The 21262-nt window shown below is 50.7% G+C and overlaps 2 protein-coding genes across 11 annotated transcripts in view; one reads left to right on the forward strand and one right to left on the reverse strand.

Moving 5' to 3' along the window:
- Window positions 1-594: 594 nt before the first annotated feature.
- On the reverse strand, window positions 595-3475 carry UQCR10 (ubiquinol-cytochrome c reductase, complex III subunit X). Of its 2 annotated transcripts, none has more exons than XM_015150046.3 (2): window positions 3287-3475; window positions 595-859 (listed from the first exon to the last, which is right to left on the reverse strand). In XM_015150046.3, exons 1-2 carry the CDS (start codon window positions 3434-3436, stop codon window positions 821-823), a joined length of 189 nt encoding a protein of 62 aa, XP_015005532.1. In that variant the 5' UTR covers window positions 3437-3475; the 3' UTR covers window positions 595-820. The 2 variants fall into 2 exon arrangements, with proteins under 2 accessions (XP_015005532.1, XP_077806367.1); XM_077950241.1 differs by having other exon boundaries at window positions 3228-3475.
- A 359-nt stretch (window positions 3476-3834) lies between these two features.
- Window positions 3835-21262, forward strand: part of ZMAT5 (zinc finger matrin-type 5) — a 31441-nt gene continuing 14013 nt past the window's right edge. Inside the window, exons 1-3 of one of the 9 annotated variants that reach the window (XM_077948799.1) lie at window positions 3835-3970; window positions 13808-13922; window positions 19848-20000. In XM_077948799.1, the coding sequence (XP_077804925.1) occupies window positions 19874-20000 (127 nt within the window). In that variant the 5' untranslated portion in view covers window positions 3835-3970; window positions 13808-13922; window positions 19848-19873. Of the gene's footprint in view, window positions 5435-10987; window positions 11167-13803; window positions 13923-19541; window positions 20001-21262 lie in introns of those variants that run through there. The other 8 variants (XM_077948797.1, XM_077948798.1, XM_077948796.1 and 5 more) reach the window with 8 other exon arrangements.

The raw sequence follows: 21262 nt of genomic DNA on the forward strand, positions 1-21262 counted from the left end.
GAGCCAGAGAGGTATGGCAGCTTACCAAAAGATACTCAGTAAGAGGCAGAATACACCAAGCTTGTCCAACCCAAGGCCCGCAGGCTGCATGCAGCCCAAGATGCCTCTGAATGAGGCCCAAACACAAATTCTTCAACTTTCTAAAAACATTATGAGATTTTTGCACAAACCGTTTTGTCTTTTGTTTTAGCTCGTCAGCTATCATTAGTGTTATTTTATGTGTGGCCCAAGCCAATTCTTCCAACGTGGCCCAGGGAAGCCAAGACTGGATACCCCTGAACTAGACCCTAGGGTGGGGAGTGGCTAAGACCCCCAGGCCAGGGTCTTTCCCCCAGCTGAGGCCATAGTGCTTCCTCATGGCCAAGACAGTGAGTTATTTAAGAATGGAATTACTGGCTCAGAAGCCAAAGTTGACTGTAATATCTCCAACTCTGGCTCCTGTTTTGAAAAGCGGAATTCTTTGGAAGTTAATGGAAAACTCAAAATAGCAGACTCTGCCCTTGGGGTGTTTGCAGAGGGCTTTGAAGTGGTCTCAAATTACTGACAAGTGAAGATCAGGTAGAGTTAACAAAGCAACCAATGCAGAAGCAGGTCTCAAGGGCAATTCAGATTTATTTCCTGAGCATGCTGACTAAACATACTTCAAACACAGCAGAAGGTAAAGAGTCTTTTGTAAGTAAAGCCGTTTCTTGCCAACAGCGAACGGTGGTCCATGAAGAGTAACTTGAGCATCATCTTCAAGCTCAGCCTCCAGCTCTGGGCAAACAGCTGCTGGGTGGACCTGGTCCTTCTGGCCTCGATGGGGGCCTCCAGGGAACTACTACTTCTCATACTTGTGCTTGATGTGTTTCCACAGTTTCTGCATTTTAAAGACAAGAGCCACAAACTTTGACCTTTGCCTCTCACATTTTACAACTACTCCCACTGCCCTGGTCTCTAAAATGAGCTTGGGAGAAACATATGCCATGTCCTGATTAAAAAGATACACTTGGCCGGGCGCGGTGGCTCACGCCTGTAATCCCAGCACTTTGGGAGGCCGAGACGGGCGGATCACGAGGTCAGGAGATCGAGACCATCCTGGCTAACACGGTGAAACCCTGTCTCTACTAAAAAAATACAAAAATTGGCCGGGCGCGTTGGCGGGCGCCTGTAGTCCCAGCTATACCGGAGGCTGAGGCAGGAGAATGGCTTGAACCCGGGAAGTGGAGCTTGCAGTGAGTGGAGATCGCGCCACTGCACTCCAGCCTGGGCGACAGAGCGAGACTCCGTCTCAAAAAAATAAATAAATAAAAATAAAAAGATACACTTGTGGTGGGCAAACTCGAAGCAATCCTATGCTTGATGCACATTTTTTTTTTTTTTTTGAGACTCCTCTGTCACCCAGGCTGGAGTGCAGTGGCGCAATCTCAGCTCACTGCAACCTCAGCCTCCTGGGTTCAAGCGATTGTCCTGCCTCAGTTTCACGAGCAGCTAGGAATACAGGTGTGCGCTACCCGGCTACTTTCTGTATTTTTAGTAGAGATGGGGTTTCGCCATGTTGGCTAAGCTGGTCTCAAACTCCTGACCTCAAGTGATCTGCCCTCTTCAGCCTCCCAAAGCGCTGAGATGACAGGCCTGAGCCACCGTGCTGAGCCTTCATGCATAATTCTTGGCATTTATAAAATACTATGATGCTTTCAATCACCAGGTGAAGTACAAAGGGGTGATTTTAATTTTATAGGAAATTCAGGTTGAGATCGAGGGAAGTGCCCCAAAACACACAATTATTAAGGAAAACAGCCTGGAAGATGTCTCAGTTCTTTAACTCCCAGGTATTACTGAAGAGGTTGTAAGTGTGTAGTCCCAAAATATTTCACCATGAGCCATTTAAAACATTTCCTGGGACCTAAATTGGCCAAAATTCTCATTCCCAAAAGCACAAGAGGTTGAGCACAGTGGCTCACATTTGTAATCCCAGCACTTTAGGAGACTAAGGCAGGAGGACAGACTGAGCTCAGGAATTCGAGACCAGCCTGGGCAACATGGTGAAACGCCATCTCTACGAAAAATACAAAAATTAGCTGGGCGTGGTGGCACTTGCCTGTGGTCCCAGCTACTCAGGAGGCTGAGGTGGGAGGATCACTTGAACCCAGGAGGTCAAGGCTGCAGTGAGCTGTGATCATGCCACTGCACTCCAACCCGGGCGACAGAGTGAGACCCTGTCTCAAAAGAGAAAAAAAAAAGCACAGGGAAAATGGGTGAGTTATAACAACATGCTTGGATGTCTCTCCAGATCAGTGGGAGTGGTCAGCAGAAGCAACTGCAAGAGACGGTACAGTGGCAATGCTTTCATGTGGGCAGGAAGTTGCACTGGTCACAGGCAGCATAGCACTAGTGGACAGTGCCTTCCCAGGCTGCAGAGTCAGTCTCAAATTAAAAACAAGTGAGTGGTGGAACAGGGCTAGATGTATAAGGCCTACTCCAATACAGCCATAATTTAGCGATATAAAGCATGCACTGCACCTAGCACAGTGCGTGATACATAAAAGTCAAAAATGTGTTGCCATTCCTACCTCATGCTTCCACTTTCTCCTGAGGAATGTAAGCAGTGATTACTTTTCAGTGGTGCCACCTACCAGGCATGTGGCACCCTGCTGCATCTCCTGTGATCCTCACAATAGTGCTCATGTTACTACTATTAATATCTCCATCTCACAGTTAAAACGGAGTTCAGAGAAGAAACTTGCTCAACTTAATGCCACAGTTAAGTGACAAGGACCAGTGTTCCTATCCAAGGCTTTCTGATTTCATAGCTCCCACTCTCAATCATTAATAACAACTGCCTACGTGGGAAGCCTTGGGGACCGAAAGCGTCACCTGAAACTTCAGCCACGGCGTCTAAGGTGTCTAATGTCCTTTTCACGACCGTCGCCTGCTCAAATCTGCCCTTGAAACCCTGAGAGACAGGGGTCCCGTTTCTGGCCCTGACTTGCCCCTGGCTTCCTGTGCACCTAGTAAGTCCTTTGCTCTCACTAGCCTTTAGTTTTTGCTTCTGATAATGGACAAGTGGGTATGTGGGGTGGCACACAGCGATACTTACAACCCCTGTAAAGTGAGATATATTAACCTCGCTTAACGTTTTATAATTCACATCAAGCCAAGGGGACAGACGGCGGACTCGAGACAGAAGACGCCGACGGTTTACCCCTTACCCCCTTCCTGGTAAAGGTTACTGAGTCCCGTCCCACCTCTACTCCACTGTCACCCCTCAGGTAGGTCCAAGGTCAAGGATGCCACAGGCCCTCACCCCCTCGTTGATGTGGTCGTAGATCGCGTCCGCGCCTTGATCGAAGGCGCGCTCGAAGAATACGACGCCCACGACGATGGTGAGGGCGAAGGTGGAGGTCCTGCGAAACAGCAAGGAGTACAATTTCGAAGTAAACGCCGCGGCCGCCATGTTTCTTTTTTCACGGTCCAACTCGCGCCACCGCGCCTGCGCCGGGGCCGACCTCGTTCTCCAAAGGCCCTAGACGTGCAACACTTTATGGGATTTGTAGTACCTCTGAATCTCGGCTTTGGGTGTTTTGAACCACAGAGGTACGGCTGTCCTGGGCCTGAGAAAAAAAAATCTCATAAGATCCATATCAGGACAACCCAAATAATCTGATAAAATTTATTACCCAATTTTTCCTCTCCAGAATTCCTGGCTGTTTGAATATGTTAAACTACAACTCCCAGAAGCCCTCGCGCGCCATCACCTTCCCCCCGCCCTCCGCCCCGTCCTGGCTTGGATTCCTAAAGCTCTCTGGGAAGGGGGAGCTGATGGCCAAGGCGAGACTACGAATCCCAGCAAGCAGTGCGCGACGTGGGGACGCAGGAGGAGGAGTCCGGAGCTGCCGCCACCGGGGAGCCAGGTACCTTCCGCCAGACGCCGAGGGGCGAGCCCTAGTCTCTTTTCCCCGCATTGGAAGACTTGAGCGCCTCCCTCTTTGTCCGTACGCCCTGCGGCGGGACGCACCATTCCTTGGGATGGGGAGTGGATAGAGGGGTGAGGGGATCTGGGTTCCCGAGACCCTGGCTCATCTCTTCACCTTGTCCCCTCCGTCAGCCCCAAGTCTAGGCCAGGAGCTGGAGCCTGTGGCAAAAGTCTTGTCCTGGAGGTTAAACCCTTCAGGCTGGCTTAACGGCAGGGAGGGATCTGCCCTGCTTCCTGTTACTCTCACCCCTGGGCTTCGCACCCGGCAACCCTGGTCTGGAAGGCTGGAGACTTGGGACCTGCTTGGTATTGAAAAGAGCGGGTTTGGAGTACCTGGGACATTCAACAGGTGTTTTCCCAGCGCCTGTTCTGGTCCCTGCTCTGGGGACCCAGCAGTGAACAAGTCCCTGCTCTCATAGAGCGCTCAATCTACTGAGTGGGCAGGTGGGGGAGGTACAGTGCAACAAACACATAGTGCTTTGGTTGACTGGAGAGGCAGTGGTGGTGACATTGCACCCTGGGTGGCTGCTCTGGGGGTGACACTTGACTAGATACCTGAATGAATAGTAGAGTTGAACAGGAAAACGTTGGTGCAAAGGCCTTGAGGCACCTACAGTCCTGGGATGTTTGAGGGAGAGAAGTAGAGTGGATTATGAAGAGGTGGACTCCGGTCAGCTGATATCTGGCCTTGGAACCCACGTTACGGAGTCTTGTTTTCTTTGGTTTTTGTTTTTGATAAGTTGGTCTCCAACTTCTGTGCTCAAGCGATCTTCCTGCCTCGGCCCTGCAAGGTGCTGGAATTACAGGTGTGAGCCACCGCGTCTGGCCAGGGAGTCATGTTTTTTCCTAATTGCACTAGGAGGCCACTGAAGGGTTTTCAGCAGAAATGCGACAAGATTTAATTTGCACTTTAATGTCATCATCCTGGCTGGTCTATGGAGAGTGGACTGTGAGGGGGAAGTTATTGTTGTAGATCAGTTGAGGGAAGTTGGGTGATTATTTATTTATTTATTTGAGATGGAGTCTCGCTCTGTTGCCCAGGCTGGAGTGTAGTGGTGCTATCTCGGCTTACTGCAACCTCCGCCTCACGGGTTCAAGTGGTTCTCCTGCTTCAGCCTCCTGAGTGGCTGGGATTACAGGTGCCTGCCACCATGCCTAGTTAATTTTTTTTTTTAGTAAAGATGGGGTTTCACCATGTTGGCCAGGCTGGTCTCAAACTCCTGACCTCAGGTGATCCTCCCACCTTGGCCTCCCAGAGTGCTGAGATTACAGGCGTAAGCCACCACGCTTGGCCTGATGGGTGGTAATTTAGGTTAGGGTGTGGAGCAGAGCAGTGATCAGATTTGGGATGTAATTTGGGAGGTAGGGCAGACAGAGCAAGCTAGCAGATGTGTGTAGGGTGCACAGGAAAGAGGAATCAGGAGGATAATCTAAGTTTTTTTGTGTGTTTTTTTTTGTTTGTTTGTGTTTTGAGACAGAGTCTTGCTCTGTTGCCCAGGCTGGAGTGCAGTGGCCATCTCGGCTCACTGCAACCTCTGCCACCCAGGTTCAAGCAATTTTCATGCCTCAGCCTACTGAGTAGTTGGGATTACAAGCAGATGCCAACACACCCACCTCATTTTTGTGTTTTTAGTAGAGACAGGGTTTCACCATGTTGGCCAGGCTGGTCTTGAACTCCTGGTGTCAAGTGATCCACCTGCCACGGTCTCCCAATGTGCCAGGATTACAGGTGTGAGCCACCGCGTCCAGCTGACATCTAAGTTTTGACCTCAACAATTTAAAATCGGCCGGGCGCGGTGGCTCAAGCCTGTAATCCCAGCACTTTGGGAGGCCGAGATGGGTGGATCACGAGGTCAGGAGATCGAGACCATCCTGGCTAACACGGTGAAACCCCGTCTCTACTAAAAAATACAAAAAAACTAGCCGGGCGAGGTGGCGGGCGTCTGTAGTCCCAGCTACTCGGGAGGCTGAGGCAGGAGAATGGCGTGAACCCGGGAGGCGGAGCTTGAGGTGAGCTGAGATCTGGCCACTGCACTCCAGCCTGGGTGACAGAGCAAGACTCCGTCTCAAAAAAAAAAAAAAAAAAATTAAAAAAAAAAAAAAAAACAATTTAAAATCAACAGGAATTATCTTAAATTCTGTTTTGTCCACGTCAGTTTGAGCTGGCCCACAGACATCAAGTGGAGGTGTCTAGAGGCAAATGAGGACACGGATCTGGAGTTTAGAGGAGAGGTATGAGCCTGAGAAGAGTCATCCGGATAGGGGTGGCATTCAAAACCAGGGACTGGGCTGGACATGGTGGCTCATACCTATAATCCCAGCGTTTTGGGAGGCCAAGGCAGGAGGAACACTTGAGGCCAAGAGTTGAAGACCAGCCTGGGCCACACAGTGAGACCATCTCTACAAAAAACAAACTAGGGGCCGGGCGCGGTGGCTCACACCTGTAATCCCCGCACTTTGGGAGGCCAAGGTGGGTGGATCACTTGAGGTCAGGAGTTCAAGACCAGCCTGGCCAACATGGTGAAATCCTGTCTCTACTAAAAATACAGAAAAAATTAGCCAGGTGTGGTGGTACCTGCTTGTAATCCCAGCTACTTGAGAAGCTAAGGCAGGAGAATCACTTGAACTTGGGAGGTGGAGGCTGCCACGAGCCGAGATTGCGCCACTGCACTCCAGCCTGGGTGACAGAGCTCAAAGGAAAACAAAACAAACAAAAACCAGGGATTGGATTGCAGGCCTGGCTCTGCCTCTGACTCTGTGACATTGATCAGGCTTTGACTCTCTGGGCCATCTTGTAATTCATCTGTAAATAGCAACAGTAATACCAGGTTAGGGGATCAGAAGGTAAAAAGTGAAATGCTTTACATCCATGAGTTATCCTTACTGTGGTTTTTTACTATTTGCAAAGCATCCTGGGAGCCCCTCAGAGCAGGAAGTTGTGAGACTCTAGGGGAAGACTACTTAGGTCTTGCTGATCATTTCCAACCAATCTGGCTGATGGGAAGTTCAGAGGAGAGAGAATCATTTTAGGTGCGATAAGTAGGGAAGACCACAGGGAGTTAAAGGTGTGGCTTGTTTTATTTGGTTTTATTATGTTTTATTTTTGTAGAGACAGGGTCTCCCTCCATTTCCCAGGCTGGAGTACAGTGGCACATAATTCCTGGTTGTAATAATCATAGTTCCTTGCAGCCTGGAACTCCTGGGCTCAAGCAATTCACCTGGTTCAACCTCCCAAACAGCTGGGATTACAGCTGTGCACCAGCACACTGCGTTGTTATTATTATTATTATTATTATTATTATTTTGAGAAGGGTCTTACTCTGTTGCCCAGGCTGGAGTGTAGTGGCATGATCATAGCTCACTGCAGCCTCCAACTCCTGGGCTCAAGTGATACTCCCACCTCAGCCTTCCAAGTAGCTGGGACTACAGGTGCATGCCACTATGCCTCACTCATTGGTTTTCTGGTTTTCTTATATATTTTTTGTAGAGACAAAAAAATTTTAGGGGTGTCACCATGTTGGCCAGGCTGGTCTCAAATTACTGAGCTCAACTGATCCACCCACCTTGGCCTTCCAAAGTGCTGGGATTACAGACATGAGCCATCTCCCCAGCCTAATTTTTATTTATTTACTTACTTACTTACTTACTTACTTTTTTTTTTTTTTTTTTTTGAGGCAGAGTCTCGCTGTGTTGCCCAGGCTGGAGTGCAGTGGTGCGATCTCAGCTCACTGCAAGCTCCGCCTCCTGGGTTCAAGCGATTCTGTTCTCTCAGCCTCCCAAAGTGCTGGGATTACAGGTGTGAGCCACCGTGCCTGGCCTACAGCTACTTTTTAATTCCAAAAATATACTGATTATTACTCAATTTAGGATAAGAACATTAATACAGTGAATTTGATTTGCCCTTATGCTTCTATTTTTTAATTCTAAACTTTCCAGGAGTGTGACAAGACGCTTATCTAGTAAGAAAACAGCTTTATCCACTTTAAATAATTGTGCTTAGCATGCAGTTGGATTACCACTTCAGTGACCTGAGGTTATTCATCATTGAACTGATTTCTAGCTGGGACATGAGTCCAGGGGGCTGTGTCTACCCAGAGTAACTGTCCCCAGCAGCAACTGCATTTGGAACTCGAGGGAAAGCTCATTCCTCCAGGCTTTTGCTTCTTAAGGGGTATTAGACTTGCTAGTTAAAATGCAGGTTTCTAGGTTCCCCTCCAGATCTGCTAAATCAGGATTTCTGGGGACCTGACCCAGGAGACTTTTTGTTTTTGTTTTTGACACGGAGTCTTGCTCTGTCACCCAGGTTGGAATACAGTAGCATGATCTGGGCTCACTGCAACCTTCACCTCCTGGGTTCAATCTCGTGCCTCAGCCTCCCAAGTAACTGGGATTACAGGTGTGCACCAGCACACTAAACTATTTTTTTTTTTTTTTTTTTTTTTTTGAGACGGAGGAGTCTGTCTCTGTCACTCAGGCTGGAGTACAGTGGTGCAATCTTGGCTCACTGCAACTTCCGCCTCTCAGGTTCAAGTGATTCTCCTGCCTCAGCCTCCTGAGTAGCTGGGATTACAGGCGCCTGCAACCATGCCCAGCTAATTTTTTTTTTGAGACAGACTCTCACTCTGTTGCTCAGGCTGGTGTGCAGTGATGCGATCTCGGCTCACTGCAACCTCCACCTCCTGGGTTCAAGAAATTCTCCTGCCTCAGCCTCTCGAGTAGCAGGGACTACAGGTACATGCCGTCATGCCCGGCTAATTTTTTGTATTTTAGTAGAGTTGGGGTTTCACCGTGTTGCCCAGGCTGGTCTCGAACTCCTGAGCTCAGGCAATCCACCCGCCTCGGCCTCCCAAAGTGCTGGGATTACAGGCGTGAGCCACCATGCCTGGCCTAATTTTGTATTTTTAGTAGAGACAGGGTTTCACCATGTTGGTTAGGCTGGTCTTCAACTCCTGACCGAGGTAATCTGCCCACCTTAGCCTCCCAAAGTGCTAGGATTACAGACATGAGCCACTGTGCCTGGCCCCCTTTTATTTTTTATTTTTTCGAGACAGGGTCTCAGTCTGCCACCCAAGCTGGAGTATAGTGGCATGATCAGAGCTCACTATAACTTCAAACTCCTGGGCTCCAGTGATCCTCCCATCTTAGCATCTCGAGTAGCAAGGGCTACAGGCACATGACACCCCAACTGGCTAATTAAAAAAAAAAAAAATTTAGAGACAGGGGTCTCACTATGTTGCCCAGGATGGTCTTGAACTCCTTACCTCAACTGATCAGGAGTTGGGAGGCCTTGGTCTCCCAAAGTGCTGGGATTACAGGTGTGAGTCACTGCATTTAGCTGAGATTCATTTTTAATAAGGTTCTCACTTGGAAGCCATGGAAAATTTTGAGCAGGGATGATTTAAGGAGAGTTGATCTGATGGTGCTTATGATACAGTGAACGGAGGGGGCTGTCCAGATGTGAGGAGTCCAGAGGTGAGGAGCTGAGTTCTGTCTTGGGCAGTAGTGACAGTGGAGATAGAGGATCAGATGATATTTGGCGCCCAGACTGGGGAGAGAAGAAGCGGGAGGCAGAGACAGTTTTGAGTCCAAGTATCTGGTTCAGGAGCCTCATTCAGACTATTTTTACCTTTCCTATTTGGAAACTCTGGCCTCCTGGGACCTGTAACTATCTATTGAGAAACTGTGTCTCCAGCCCGCAGTCCCTGGAGCCCAGATTCAGGCTCAACCGACCTTCACCAGGCCTTGGGGTGTGCTAGGCCAAGTCTGGTTGGAATCAGGGTTTGCCTTGTCAGTTTTCATCCGGGGGCTGCGGGGAATATCTGCTCTGTTTCTTTCACTCACCACCCCTGGCTGGTTCATCCGAGTGAACCAGGTCTCTGGAACCCTCCATGGCAGCCTCCAGAGGGAGAAGGAATAGGATTTATCCCTGCCTTACAAATTTCCCACTTGTTCTTTTTCTGTTTTTTTAGAGGCTAGTCAAGCGAAGCAGTGGGAGTGGAGAAGGAACAAAGAAATCTGTATCTGGTTGTGATCAGTTAGTCACCAACACCGCTGCATTCGGAATTCGGACTAGACCCCACTTTTTTTGAAGAGAATTTATTTTTTATTTTTTTGCAAATTTTAAAACAATACATGCCAAATATAGAAACTTTAAAAATTAGATATCAAATGAAAAAAAATCTGCACGTAATCCTATTAAGTTGTCTTTTCTTTTTTGAGACGAGGTCTTGCTCTGCCACCCAGGCTGGAGTGCAGTGGCATGATCTCGGCCCACTGCAACCTTCATCTCCTGGGCTCAAGCAATCCTCCCACCTCATCCACCCAAGTAGCTGAAACTATAGGCATGCATCACCACACCCATCTAATTTTTAAAAAAATACTTTTTGTAGAGATAGGGTCTTACTATGTTGCTCAGGCTGGTCGTGAACTCCTGGACTTAAGCGATCCTCCTGTCTTGGCCTCCCAAGGTGCTGGGATTACAGGAATGAACCACTGCATCCAACCTAAAGCAACAAACTTTTATTCTCTCATACTGTTTCTGAGGGTCAGGAATTTGGGCACTGCTTAGCTGAGTGGTTCTGGCTGAGTCTCTCAGGAGGTGGCACTCAAGATACCAGCCAGGGTACAGTCATCTGAAAGCTTAACTGGGGACAGAGGGTTTGCTTCCAAATGGATTCACATGGCTGTTAGCAGGGGGTCTCAGTTCCTCGTCACGTGGGCCACCCTGCAGGGCTGCTCACAGTGTGGCAGCTGGCTACCGCCAGACCAAGTGATCAGAGAAAGAAGACACTGAGATGGAAGCGGCAGTGCCTTTTTTTCTGTGTGTGGCCCAGGCTGGAGTGCAGTGGTGATCTCAGCTCACTGCAACCTCCATCTCCCGGGTTCAAGCAATTCTCCTGCCTCAGCCTCCCAAGTAGCTGGGACTATAGACGCACGCCACCACACCTGGCTAATTTTTTGTATTTTAGTAGAGACAAGGTTTCCCCATGTTGGTCAGGCTGGTCTCGAACTCCTGACCTCAAGTGATCCACCCGCCTTGGCCTCCCAAAGTGCTAGGATTACAGGCGTGAGCCAACATGCCCTGCCTGCCATGTCTTTTATAACCTGTTCTTGGAAATGGCATACCCTCACCTCTGCTCTGTTCTCTTGGTTACACAGACCAACCCTGACCCAGCTTGTGAGGGGACTACACAAGGTGTGAAAGTCAGGAGGTAGGATTGCTGGGGGCTTGGAGGCTGGCTGCCACACGCAGAAGCGTGTATGAAGCACCATTGGCGTGCCAGGCACAGTGCTAGGCACCTAGCATGCATGATTTAATTCTCATAGTAATCTTATGAAATAGAGTCATTACCCTCATCTTCCAGATGAAACTCAGAGGTAAGTAGTTTGTTGAGAGTTACACAGCCTGAGAGTGGCAGGGGTTGGATTCAGACCTGGGTTGGTGATTAGAGTGTTGTGTTTAAGAAAAAACAGCTTCAAAGGATTGTTCTGTGTGACCTTGAGCATGTTCTCACCCTCTCTGTTCTGTCCATCACCTGCTACCTTAGGCTAGCATTTCTTTTTTTTTTTTTCCTGTGAAGTCCTTTTTTTTGTTTTTGTTTTTTTTGTTTTTGTTTTTTTGAAATGGGGGTCTTATCCTGTTGTCCAGGCTGGAGTGCACTGGCGTGATCGAGGCTCACTGCAGCCTTGAACTTCTGGGCTCAAAGTGATCCTTCTACCTTAGCCTCCCAAGTAGCTGGGACTACAGGTGTGTGTTACCATACCTAGCTAACTTTGCTGGAGTGCAGTGGCACAATCTTGGCTCACTGCAACCTCCGCCTCCCAGATTCAAGTGATTCTCCTACCTCAGCCTCCGGACTAGCTGGGATTACAGGCATGCACCATCCTGCCCAGCTAATTTTTGTATTTTTAGTAGAGATGGGGTTTCACCATGTTAGCCTTGAACTCTTGACCTCAGGTGATCCACCTGTGTCGGCCTCCCAAAGTGTTGGGATTAAAGGCGTGAGCCACTGTGCCTGGTCAAATTTAAAAAAATTTTTTTTGTAGAGATGGGGTCTCATTATGTTGCCAGGCTGGTCTCAAACTCCTGGGCTCAAGTGATCCTCCCATCTTGGCCTCCCAAAGTGCTGGGATTGCAAGTGCGAGCCTCCGTGCCCGGCCTGGACTCGCATTTCTCTGTGGAGTCTGAATCAGGACTTTCTTAGATCCTGGCCCTGTCCTAGACCTGCCGAGTTAGAAATTGCAGTGGGTGGGCCCCTCGCTGCCTTAAACCTATGGGAATAAGATGAGGTGCCTTACCCCAGGGGAGAGCAGGAGGCAAACGTAGGGATGAGGTCGGGATGAAAAAGGTGTGTGGCTGCCACCCAAGGATCTCAAGGATGCCTCTAGCATACGGGGATCCGGTCAGGAAAGACCTCTGGATTTCCTTGGCACTTCCTTCAGAGCAGGGTCCTGCACCAACAGTCTGTAGGCCACCCCCACGGGGTGGTTCTGATGCCATCAACTCCAGATGGCAGGCATATGTGACACTGGGACATTACTGAGCTCCTAGTGGGCGTGCAATAAAACCGTCCTCTGGCTGTGGTTTACTGTTTACCTGGGGTCTGGAGGTGCCATAATTAGAAAAAATAACAGGTGAGCTTCAGGGTCGCCCGTGGTGAGCACAAGTCCAGGATAATTACAGTGCGCATCCCAGCCCCTGGCCAAAGGCCGAGCTGTTGGCTTATTTTTGCCTTGTGCCAAAGCCAGCTCTGTCTGTACTTGAGACACACACAACAAAAGGAATGGAGAATATTGCTGAAGCACAAATGTTTGCCCTGTAACAGCCTCGTGGCAGGACAGTGGGATGGGGAGAGAGTGGGCTCTGGGGTCAGCCAGACCCAAGTGTGCGTGCCAGCTCTGGTGTGCCTTGGCTGTGAGGCCTTGGAGACGTGGCTTCACAGTGTCATGGTGAAGGCTCCACAGGAGGGGATGTGGGGGTCCCTGGCACCCTGGCCCACTGGCAGCTCAGGATGATGAGACGTGATTGTTATTGGTTACTGATGTGAGTGTCATTACTGTTGCCGACACTAACAGTCATTGTTATGAATATTGTTAGAGTCCTTCTGGACGTGGCTGTGAACAAATTAGGACTGAGGATTCCCAAGCCTGTTTTCTGGTCTGCAAAATGGACACTTGATATTGATATCTATTCAGAGCGTCTCTAGGAGGATTAAATAAAGGAATGAAAGCGAAGTGCCAAGCAAGCGGGAATCAAATCTGAAGCTGTCACCCCTCACCCACCATCCCCAGCCTCTTTTCTCCCCTCTGCCACCCCACAGTGCCTTGACTAGTTTTTGCCTGCCTTCCTTCCCTCCTTCCTTCCTTCCTTCCTTCCTTCCTTCCTTCCTTCTTTCCTTCTTTTCTTTCTTTCTTCTGTCTGTCTTTTCTGACAAGGTCTCGCTTTGTCACCCAGGCTGGAGCACAGTGGCACAATCTCAGCTCACTGCAACCTCTGCTTCCTGGGTTCAAGCAATTCTCCTGCCTCAACCTCCTGAGTAACTAGGATTATAGGTGTGTGCCACCATGCCCGGCTAATTTTGTATTTTTAGTAGAAATGGGGTTTCACCATGTTGGTCAGGCTGGTCTCAAACTCCTGATCTCAGGTGATCCACCCACCTCCCAAAGTGCTGGGATTACAGACATGAGCCTCCGTGCCCGGCCTTGACTGCGGTTTTAAAGCAGGATTCAGAGTGTGTTCACTTAGAGGGCCAGGGGGTGGGCAACCTGAATGATAATAGTAACAACAGTAACAGCCTCCGTTATTGAGCAGGAACTGTATGCTAGGCACCTTTTTTTCTTTGTTTGAGACAGGGTCTCTGTCACCCAGGCTGGAGTGTAGTGGTGCAGTCTCAGCTCACTGGAGCCTTGACCTCCTTGGGCTCAAGCTATCCTCCCACCTCAGCCTCTCAAATAGCTGGGACTACAGGTGTGCACCACTATGCCTGCCTAATTTTTTTTTTCTTTCTGTAGAAATGGGGTCTGCCCATGTTGTTCAGGCTGGTCTCGAGCTCCTGGGCTCCAGTGATCCTCCCACCTCGGCCTCCCAACATGTTGGGATTACAGGCCTGAGCCATTGCAGCTGGCTACTAGGCATCTTAATGAACTACTGCCTCGGGAAATCTCAGCAGCTGTGGGATCCATATTTTATAGCTAAGGATAGATCCACAGAGATGAAATGACTTCCCAGGGGTCACCCAGCTTATAAGCGGCAGAGCTGGAATTCAGATGTGACCTATGTGGCCCAGAGGTTGTCCCACTAGCCTTGCCCGCTGCCCCTTGGCCACGAGGACCCAGCACTGTCACCCCGGAGCCAATGCTCCCGGGATCCAGCAGATGCCTTTGCAGCCATGCATCTGGTCCCTGGGAGTGGGTGGATGGCACCACCTGTGTTTCTGGCAGGGAGTGAGGCCGGATGGTTCTGTGTTCCGGACGGGACCTCGCTCACACTCTGCTGTGCGTGCCACCCTCAGAGGATGGGGATGAATCACAGCAGAGGGGGCCAGCTTAGTCAGCACCCCATGCTGGTGTCTGGGCGCTGTTTAGAGACACTCCAGCTGTCTCCTCTCTCCCCTGTCCCTGACCCCCGCCTCGGCTGCCAAGTACGGTGGTGCAGGTTGCACCTTGTGCAAGGGCACCTGGCTGAGGGGGGAGCTGGAGCTGAACTCCAGCCAGCATTCTGCTTGCCAAGTTGTGTGTCTGGCAGTGCGCTGCATGTGTCCAGAGGATTCTGCAAGTTGAACCCTATCCTAACATGGGCAGAGGCATCAGAACGGGAGGCATTTGGTTCAGGAGCTCTAGAATTTTACACCTGAGCGAGGTCATCTTGTTGAAGGCCAGCCTCTGTCTAGGAACGTGGCCTCAGTCACATGCCTGTGGGGACAGACCTGTGAAGTAGGTGGAATGTGTGCCCCCTTACCCCAGTGCCATCCTTGGGCAGTGGGGGATCTGCACAGCTGGTTCTTTTTTGTTTTGTTGTTTTTTTTTGTTTTGTTTTTTGCTTTTCTTGAGAGGGAGTCTCGCTCTGTCACCCAGGCTGGAATGCAGTGGTGTGATCTCGGCTCACTGCAACCTCTGTCTGCCTCCTGGATTCAAGTGATTCTCCTGCCTCAGTCTCCTGAGTAGCTGGGATTACAGGTGCGTGCCACCACACCCGGCTAATTTTTTTTTTTTTTTTGAGATGAAGTCTCACTCTGTCACCCAGGCTGGGGCAGTGGTGCGATCTCTGCTCACTGCAGCCCCTGCCTCCCGGGTTCAAGCAATTCTCCTGCCTCAGCCTCCTGAGTAGCTGGGACTACAGGCACATACACCGTGCCCAGCTAATTTTTGTATTTTTAGTAGAGACAGGGTTTCACTATGTTGGCCAAGCTGGTCTCTAACTCCTGACCTCACGATCCGCCCTTCTCAGCCCCCAGAGTGCTGAGATTACAGGTGTGAGCCACTGCACCCGGCCTGAACACTGTTATTATCTCAGTTTTCATAGCAGGAAAACAAGGCCAGAAATGCCAGGATCAAGGAGTGAGAAAATTAGGAAGCAGTGGTGACTGGATGTTAGCCCTGACATCTGACTCCAGAGACAGCTCTTAACCCTGTCCCCGGACAGCCTCCCCAGGCACGGAAGTGCAGAGATAGCTGGTCCTGGTGTTCAGTGCTGTCCCCAGGCTGGGTATCCCACTCTCGGAGGTGAGATGGGGGTGCTGTGACCTGCTTCTCAGGGCGAGAGGGTCAGGGAGGGGCCCGCCCAGGTGGTGCTCAGTGAGCATGCTTTCCCGTCTCAGAGGGACTGTGCTGCCCGCCGGTCTCCCTGGCCTGACACTGCGCATGTGTCTGTGACAGGTAGATAGAAAGCATTGCCGGCCGGGCGCGGTGGCTCGCGACTGTAATCCCAGCATTGCAGGAGGCAGAGATGGGAGGATCACTTGAGCTCAGGAGTTCGAGACCAACCTGGGCGACATGGCGAGACCATTTTTTAAATTTTTAAAAAAAGCATTGTTGTGGGCATCTTCTCATCTGATCACTGGATATTAGAACCAGAGAGGCCTTTAGAGATCACCCGGTCCTGCCGCTTCCCACATGGGGAAACTGAGGCTCAGAGACGACAGGTGGCTGAGTCACAGACTGAGCCACGTGGCAGAGCTGGGACTAGAATGTGGGGTCCTGTTGACCCGTCCAGGATGGCCAAGCACTTCCCATGTGCTAGATGATGGATGGGCAGAGGAGGGCATGGGTGGGCTGGTACCCTGAGGCCTGCTCTGCCCTTCCTACGTGTGTGAGCTGGGGTCCCTCATGGCACCTGTCTGAGCCTCAGTTCCCTCATTCATGAGGGAGATTATAATCCACAACTCTTGGGGTTTGAGGGGGTTAGCATGGTCCTAGGGTGTAGTTAGTGGTTAATAAAGGAAAATTGGAAAATTGTCATTAGTATGATTTGTTGGGAGGAGCCTTTATTTTTTTTGGATGGGGGTCTTGTTCTGTTGTCCAGGCCAAAGTACAATGGCTCCATCTCAGCTCTCTGCAGCCTCTGCCTCCTGGGCTCAAGCCATCCTCCCGCCTCACTTCCTGAGTAGCTGGGACTACAGGCATGCTCCACCACGCTCAGCTAATTTTTGCATTTTTTGTGCAGATGCGGTTTCCCTCAGGCTGGTCTCGAACTCCTGGACTCAAGCAATCCACCCGTCTCGGCCTCCCAAAGTGCTGGGATTAAGGAGGAGACATTCATTATGTGATTAGGAGTGGGGACCCTAGAGGCCTGAGACCTGGATTCCAAGCCCAACTGGGCTCCTTCCTAGCAGTGTGACCTTGGCTCAGTCACTTTGTTTCTGGAACCTCAGTGCCCCCATCTAAAAACGCATAACAGGCCCTACTCGACAGGTTGTCCTGGGGATTAAATGAGATGATGCATATAGAGCTTTCAGCTTAGTGCCAGCACATAGTAGGCATTCAATAAACCACTAGCCCTAATAATAGGTAACATTTATTGAGCACTTGCTTAATGCCAGACATTATCAGCGTCTTTTTCACCATTTGCATTAGCTAACTTCTCTGTACCACTTCCTGAGCAAGCAGCCATTGCCTCATATTACACTACTACAGTGGAAGTAGAGGCCTAGAGACGGGAAGTGACTTGCCCAAGGTCACACAGGCAGCTTCTCAATGCCTGTGTGGTTTTGTCCAGCTAAGTAGGCTGCAGAGCCACCATTCTGTTCTAGTCTGTCAGAGAACCACCCTCCCCGTCCCCTCCCTTCCCCATTACTCTCCAGCGCCAGCAGCTTCTTGGAGCTTCATGCTTTCTGAATGGCTTGGTTTAGCACTCGGCCGTTAAACGTTCATCTCTTACAATTTCAATCCAATTCCTATAAGTTTATTGGCAAGACGGGGTGTATTAGAGCTGCCAAATTTAATATATCAAGTGTGCGTGTCTGGGACACGGTCTCTCTGCAGTAATGGGAGAAGAGAGGTTTTATATGTTTTCATTTTGAATGACTGGCTATTCCTGATCCCATTACAGCCCCTGACTTAATGGTTGCTGTCCCTGTCTGCTGCAAGAGTGGCTTTCTCCATCAACCTGCTTGGCTGCTGGGACTGTCTCTGCGTCTCTCCGTAGTCTCCTCCTCCTGAGCTGTGTTCCCCCATCAGTCCACTGTGGTGATCAGGTCCTGGGAGTCTGGGGCTTTGGCTGCTAGCCCCGATAGCTACCTTGTGACCTGGGGGAGATCATTTCTCTTCCTCACCTGGGCCTCAGGAACCTGTTCTGTGAAGTGAGGGGTCTGACCACTGGGTGAGCAGTTGGTCTGGGCTCAGCCTTGGCAGATCCCCCTTGGCAGCCCCAAGTGGACCCGTCTGTCCTCCTGTCTTGCGGCACCAAACTCATGGACCCAAGGGCTGGCCGCGAGAGTCATTGAATTGCCACCCACCTTGGGCTGCAGATCTCCTGGGTCAGGAGTGGCTGTGATCACCACGGCTGAGGGGTCTTAAGACCCCAAAATGTTTTCATTTCCCCCTGTGACTGGGATTCGGATCTGCCACCTGATAATTTAGCGATCTCCTTGGGAAGCTGTCAGCATTCACTGCGTGAGCCCTCTGGCTTCTCTAAGCTTTGAACTGGCTGTGGAAGAGAGGACACCCGGCAGTGTGACGTTAGGAGACTTGGTTTGCCTTCTGCTTATCAGGAGGAATCACACCGCCTCCCTGAACCTCAGTTTTCCCAAAGGGAAAACGGGAATTGATTCATTTAACAAGTACTTCAATGCCTAGTCTGTAGTGTGCACTATTTTAGGTGCTGGGGCTCCAGCAGTAAACAAAACACAAACCTGCCCTCATGGGTTTATATTCTTACTGGGGGAGAAAGACAATAAACATAACAAGTAACTTATTGCATGAAGGGTGTATTAGTCCCTTCCCACATTGCTATAAGGAAATACCGGAGACTAGGTAATTTACAAAGGAAAGAGGTTTAAGTGACTCACAGTTCCGCATGGCTGGGAAGGCCTCAGGAAACTTATAATCATGGCAGGAGGGAAAGGGGAGACAGGCACCTTCTTCACAAGGCAGCAGGAGAGAGAAGTGCTGAGCAAAGCGGGAAGAGCCCCTTATAAAAGCAGCAGATCCTGTGAGAACTCTTCACTGTCACGAGAACAGCATGGGGGAAACCACCCCCATGTCAGTTACCTCCACCTGGTCTCTCCCTTGACACGTGGGGATTATTGGGATTACAATTCAAGATGAGATTTGGGTGGGGATACAAAGCCTAACGGTATCAAAGGGTGATACATGCTATGAGGGAAAATAAAGCAGAGAGTGGAGGAAGTTAAGTGGAAGATTCTGCCATCTTGAATGAAGTAGCATAGGAGGAAAGATGGAAGGGGTCAAGAGGGGGAAGTGAGGCGGGTGTTTGCAGGAGGGCACACCCATCCTTGGGGAGCCTCGGGTGCAAAGGCCAGGAGGTGGCCATGTGCCTGGCATGTGTGAGGAGCAAAGGGGAGGCTGATGTGTCCTCTATGTTGCAAATGTGGAGGTCAGAGGTACGGTAGGGGGTGGGGTGGTGGCTCACACCTGTAATCCCAGCACTTTGGGAGGCCAAGGCGGGAGGACACTTGAGCCCAGGAGACTAGCCTCTGCAACATACGGGGACCCCATCTCTACAAAAAAATTGTTTTTATAAGTTAGGCATGATGACACGCACCTGTAGTCCCAGCTACTCAAGAGGCTGAGGCAGGAGGATCACTTGAACCCAGAAGGTTAAAGCTACAGTAAGCCGTGGTCGCACCACTGCACTCCACCCTGGGTGACAGAGCGAGACTCTGTCTCAAACATAGAAAACCCTATGTGGTAGGAGACAAGGGAGGCCAGCCACAGGGTGTAAGGTGGCAGTCCTTCAGCTTACTTACATGTTAGAATTACGTGATAGACTTTAAACAATACCAAATAGCAGCCAGGCATAGTGGCTTACACCTGTAATCCCAGCAGTTTGAGAGGCTGAGACAGGAAGATTGCTTGAACCCAGGTGGTCGGGGCTGCAGTAAGCTGTGTTTGCACTACTGCACTCCAGCCTGAGTGACAGAGCAAGACCCTCTCAAAAAAACAAAAACAAAAACAAACAAAAACAGTGCCCAGGTCTCACCCACTGAGGTTCTGCTTTAACTGGTCTGAGTTGCAGGCTGGGCATCAGAATGGTTAACAGATCCCTCTGGCATGAGGCCTCTTAGGCCATACTCATCAGCTTGACACTCCTAATGGGGCGGGGTGCATGTGAGTAAAGCCTGGGCTCAGGCCTGGTCCTCAGGAAGGATTCGGGGGACTGGTGAGGGGTGTGTTTTCTCCAGTGGTCTGATCTGAGCTCTTTGTGGCTTCCCAGGCAGCAAACACCTGCTCTGAGTGGCCATGGGGAAGCGATACTTCTGTGACTACTGCGACCGCTCCTTCCAGGACAACCTCCACAACCGCAAGAAGCACCTGAACGGGCTGCAGCACCTCAAGGCCAAGAAGGTCTGGTACGACATGTTCCGAGGTGGGTGCCGCTGGCTGGGGGCCGGGCTCCTGGAGCCCTGCTCTCTGATCTTTCTTATCTTCAAAGACCCCCGTGGGTCAGTGACAGTCTGGGTCTGGGCTCTTTGAGGATCAAAAGAGAGGGAGGCCTGGGCCACTGGACCCTCAAAAGAGCAGGCTGGTAGATGAGCTCTTTCCCAGCAACCCTGACTGAAGGCTCTGTGGACAGGAAGAAGGCCCTAGAAGGAGGTGATGTTTGAGCCAACAGCTGAAATAGGGGAAAGCCAGCCACGTGGCTCTGGGTGGAGGGTGTGCAGAGAAGCAGGCAGCCCTGACTCCAGTACCAGGGCTCTCGGAGCAGGAGGGAGAGGGTGTGGCTGGGCGGAGCAGGCCAGGGGAGAATGGTAGGGCTCAAGCTGGCTCTGGGACAGGGATCTTCCAAGCCTGTGGAGGCCGTTGTAAGCAGGGGGTGGAGGGGGGGTCCCTGTTCCAAGGGCAGAGAGCAGCCTTTGAAGGGCTTTAGCTGCTGTGCCCAGACCTACCTTGACAACGAAGACTGCTTCGTGGGGAGCAGTTGGGTGCGGTCAGTGGCAGTTGAATGACTGGCTGCAGGCACGGGTGAATAACCCAGTTGCAGAAGGGGAGCAGGCTCTTCTGAGAAAGGCCTCTCAGCGCAGGAACGGTTGGGGTGAATGAGCTAAGGTCAGAAGTGCCTAGCACAGGGCCTGTTTCCCGGGAGGTGCCCAGAGCGGGGAGTTGTGCTATTGCATGGCTGTCATTGGACGTTCACCCTGAGGAACAGCCAGGGAGGTTCCAGAGCATGACTGGCAGGAGCCAGGTTGAGAGGTGAGGGCACTTAGTGGTGGGGCGAGGGTGGGCCAAGAGCTCCTGGAATGAGCCAGAGTGGGGCCAATGCCCTGTAGGTTGGTGAGCAGGATTCTGGGATAGGGCCTCTGAAGAAGGAACCAAATCCAGCAGCCAAGAAGGGAGGAGAAGTGGAGAGAGAGTTCTCTGGTTGGGGCTAGGTGTGGTGGCTTTCACCTGTAATCCTAGCACTTTAGGACACTGAGGTGGGAGGATTGTTTGAGCCCAGGAGTTCAAGAGCAGCCTGGGCAACACTGTGAGACCCTGTCTCAAAAAAAAGAGGCCTGAAACTGAGAGTTCCCGAACAGGGAATGAGCATGGGTCGAGTGCCTGCTACATGCCGGGTGCTTTGCATAGTTCGCCATTTGCTTTTCTGGGTAACTGTCTAGGGCAGCGATTCTTAACTCTGGCTGCAGGTTA

This window comes from Macaca mulatta, chromosome 10 (genome assembly GCF_049350105.2).
Source record: "Macaca mulatta isolate MMU2019108-1 chromosome 10, T2T-MMU8v2.0, whole genome shotgun sequence".
In the NCBI taxonomy this organism is placed as follows: domain Eukaryota; kingdom Metazoa; phylum Chordata; class Mammalia; order Primates; family Cercopithecidae; genus Macaca; species Macaca mulatta.

Coding starts and splice junctions, on each gene's coding strand:
- UQCR10 (XM_015150046.3), bottom strand. CDS start 3,436: ATGGCGGCCGCGGCGTTTACTTCGAAATTGTACTCCTTGCTGTTTCGC. Junction 860..3,286: donor ACGACCACATCAACGAGGGG/GTGAGGGCCTGT, acceptor TTTAAAATGCAG/AAACTGTGGAAACACATCAA.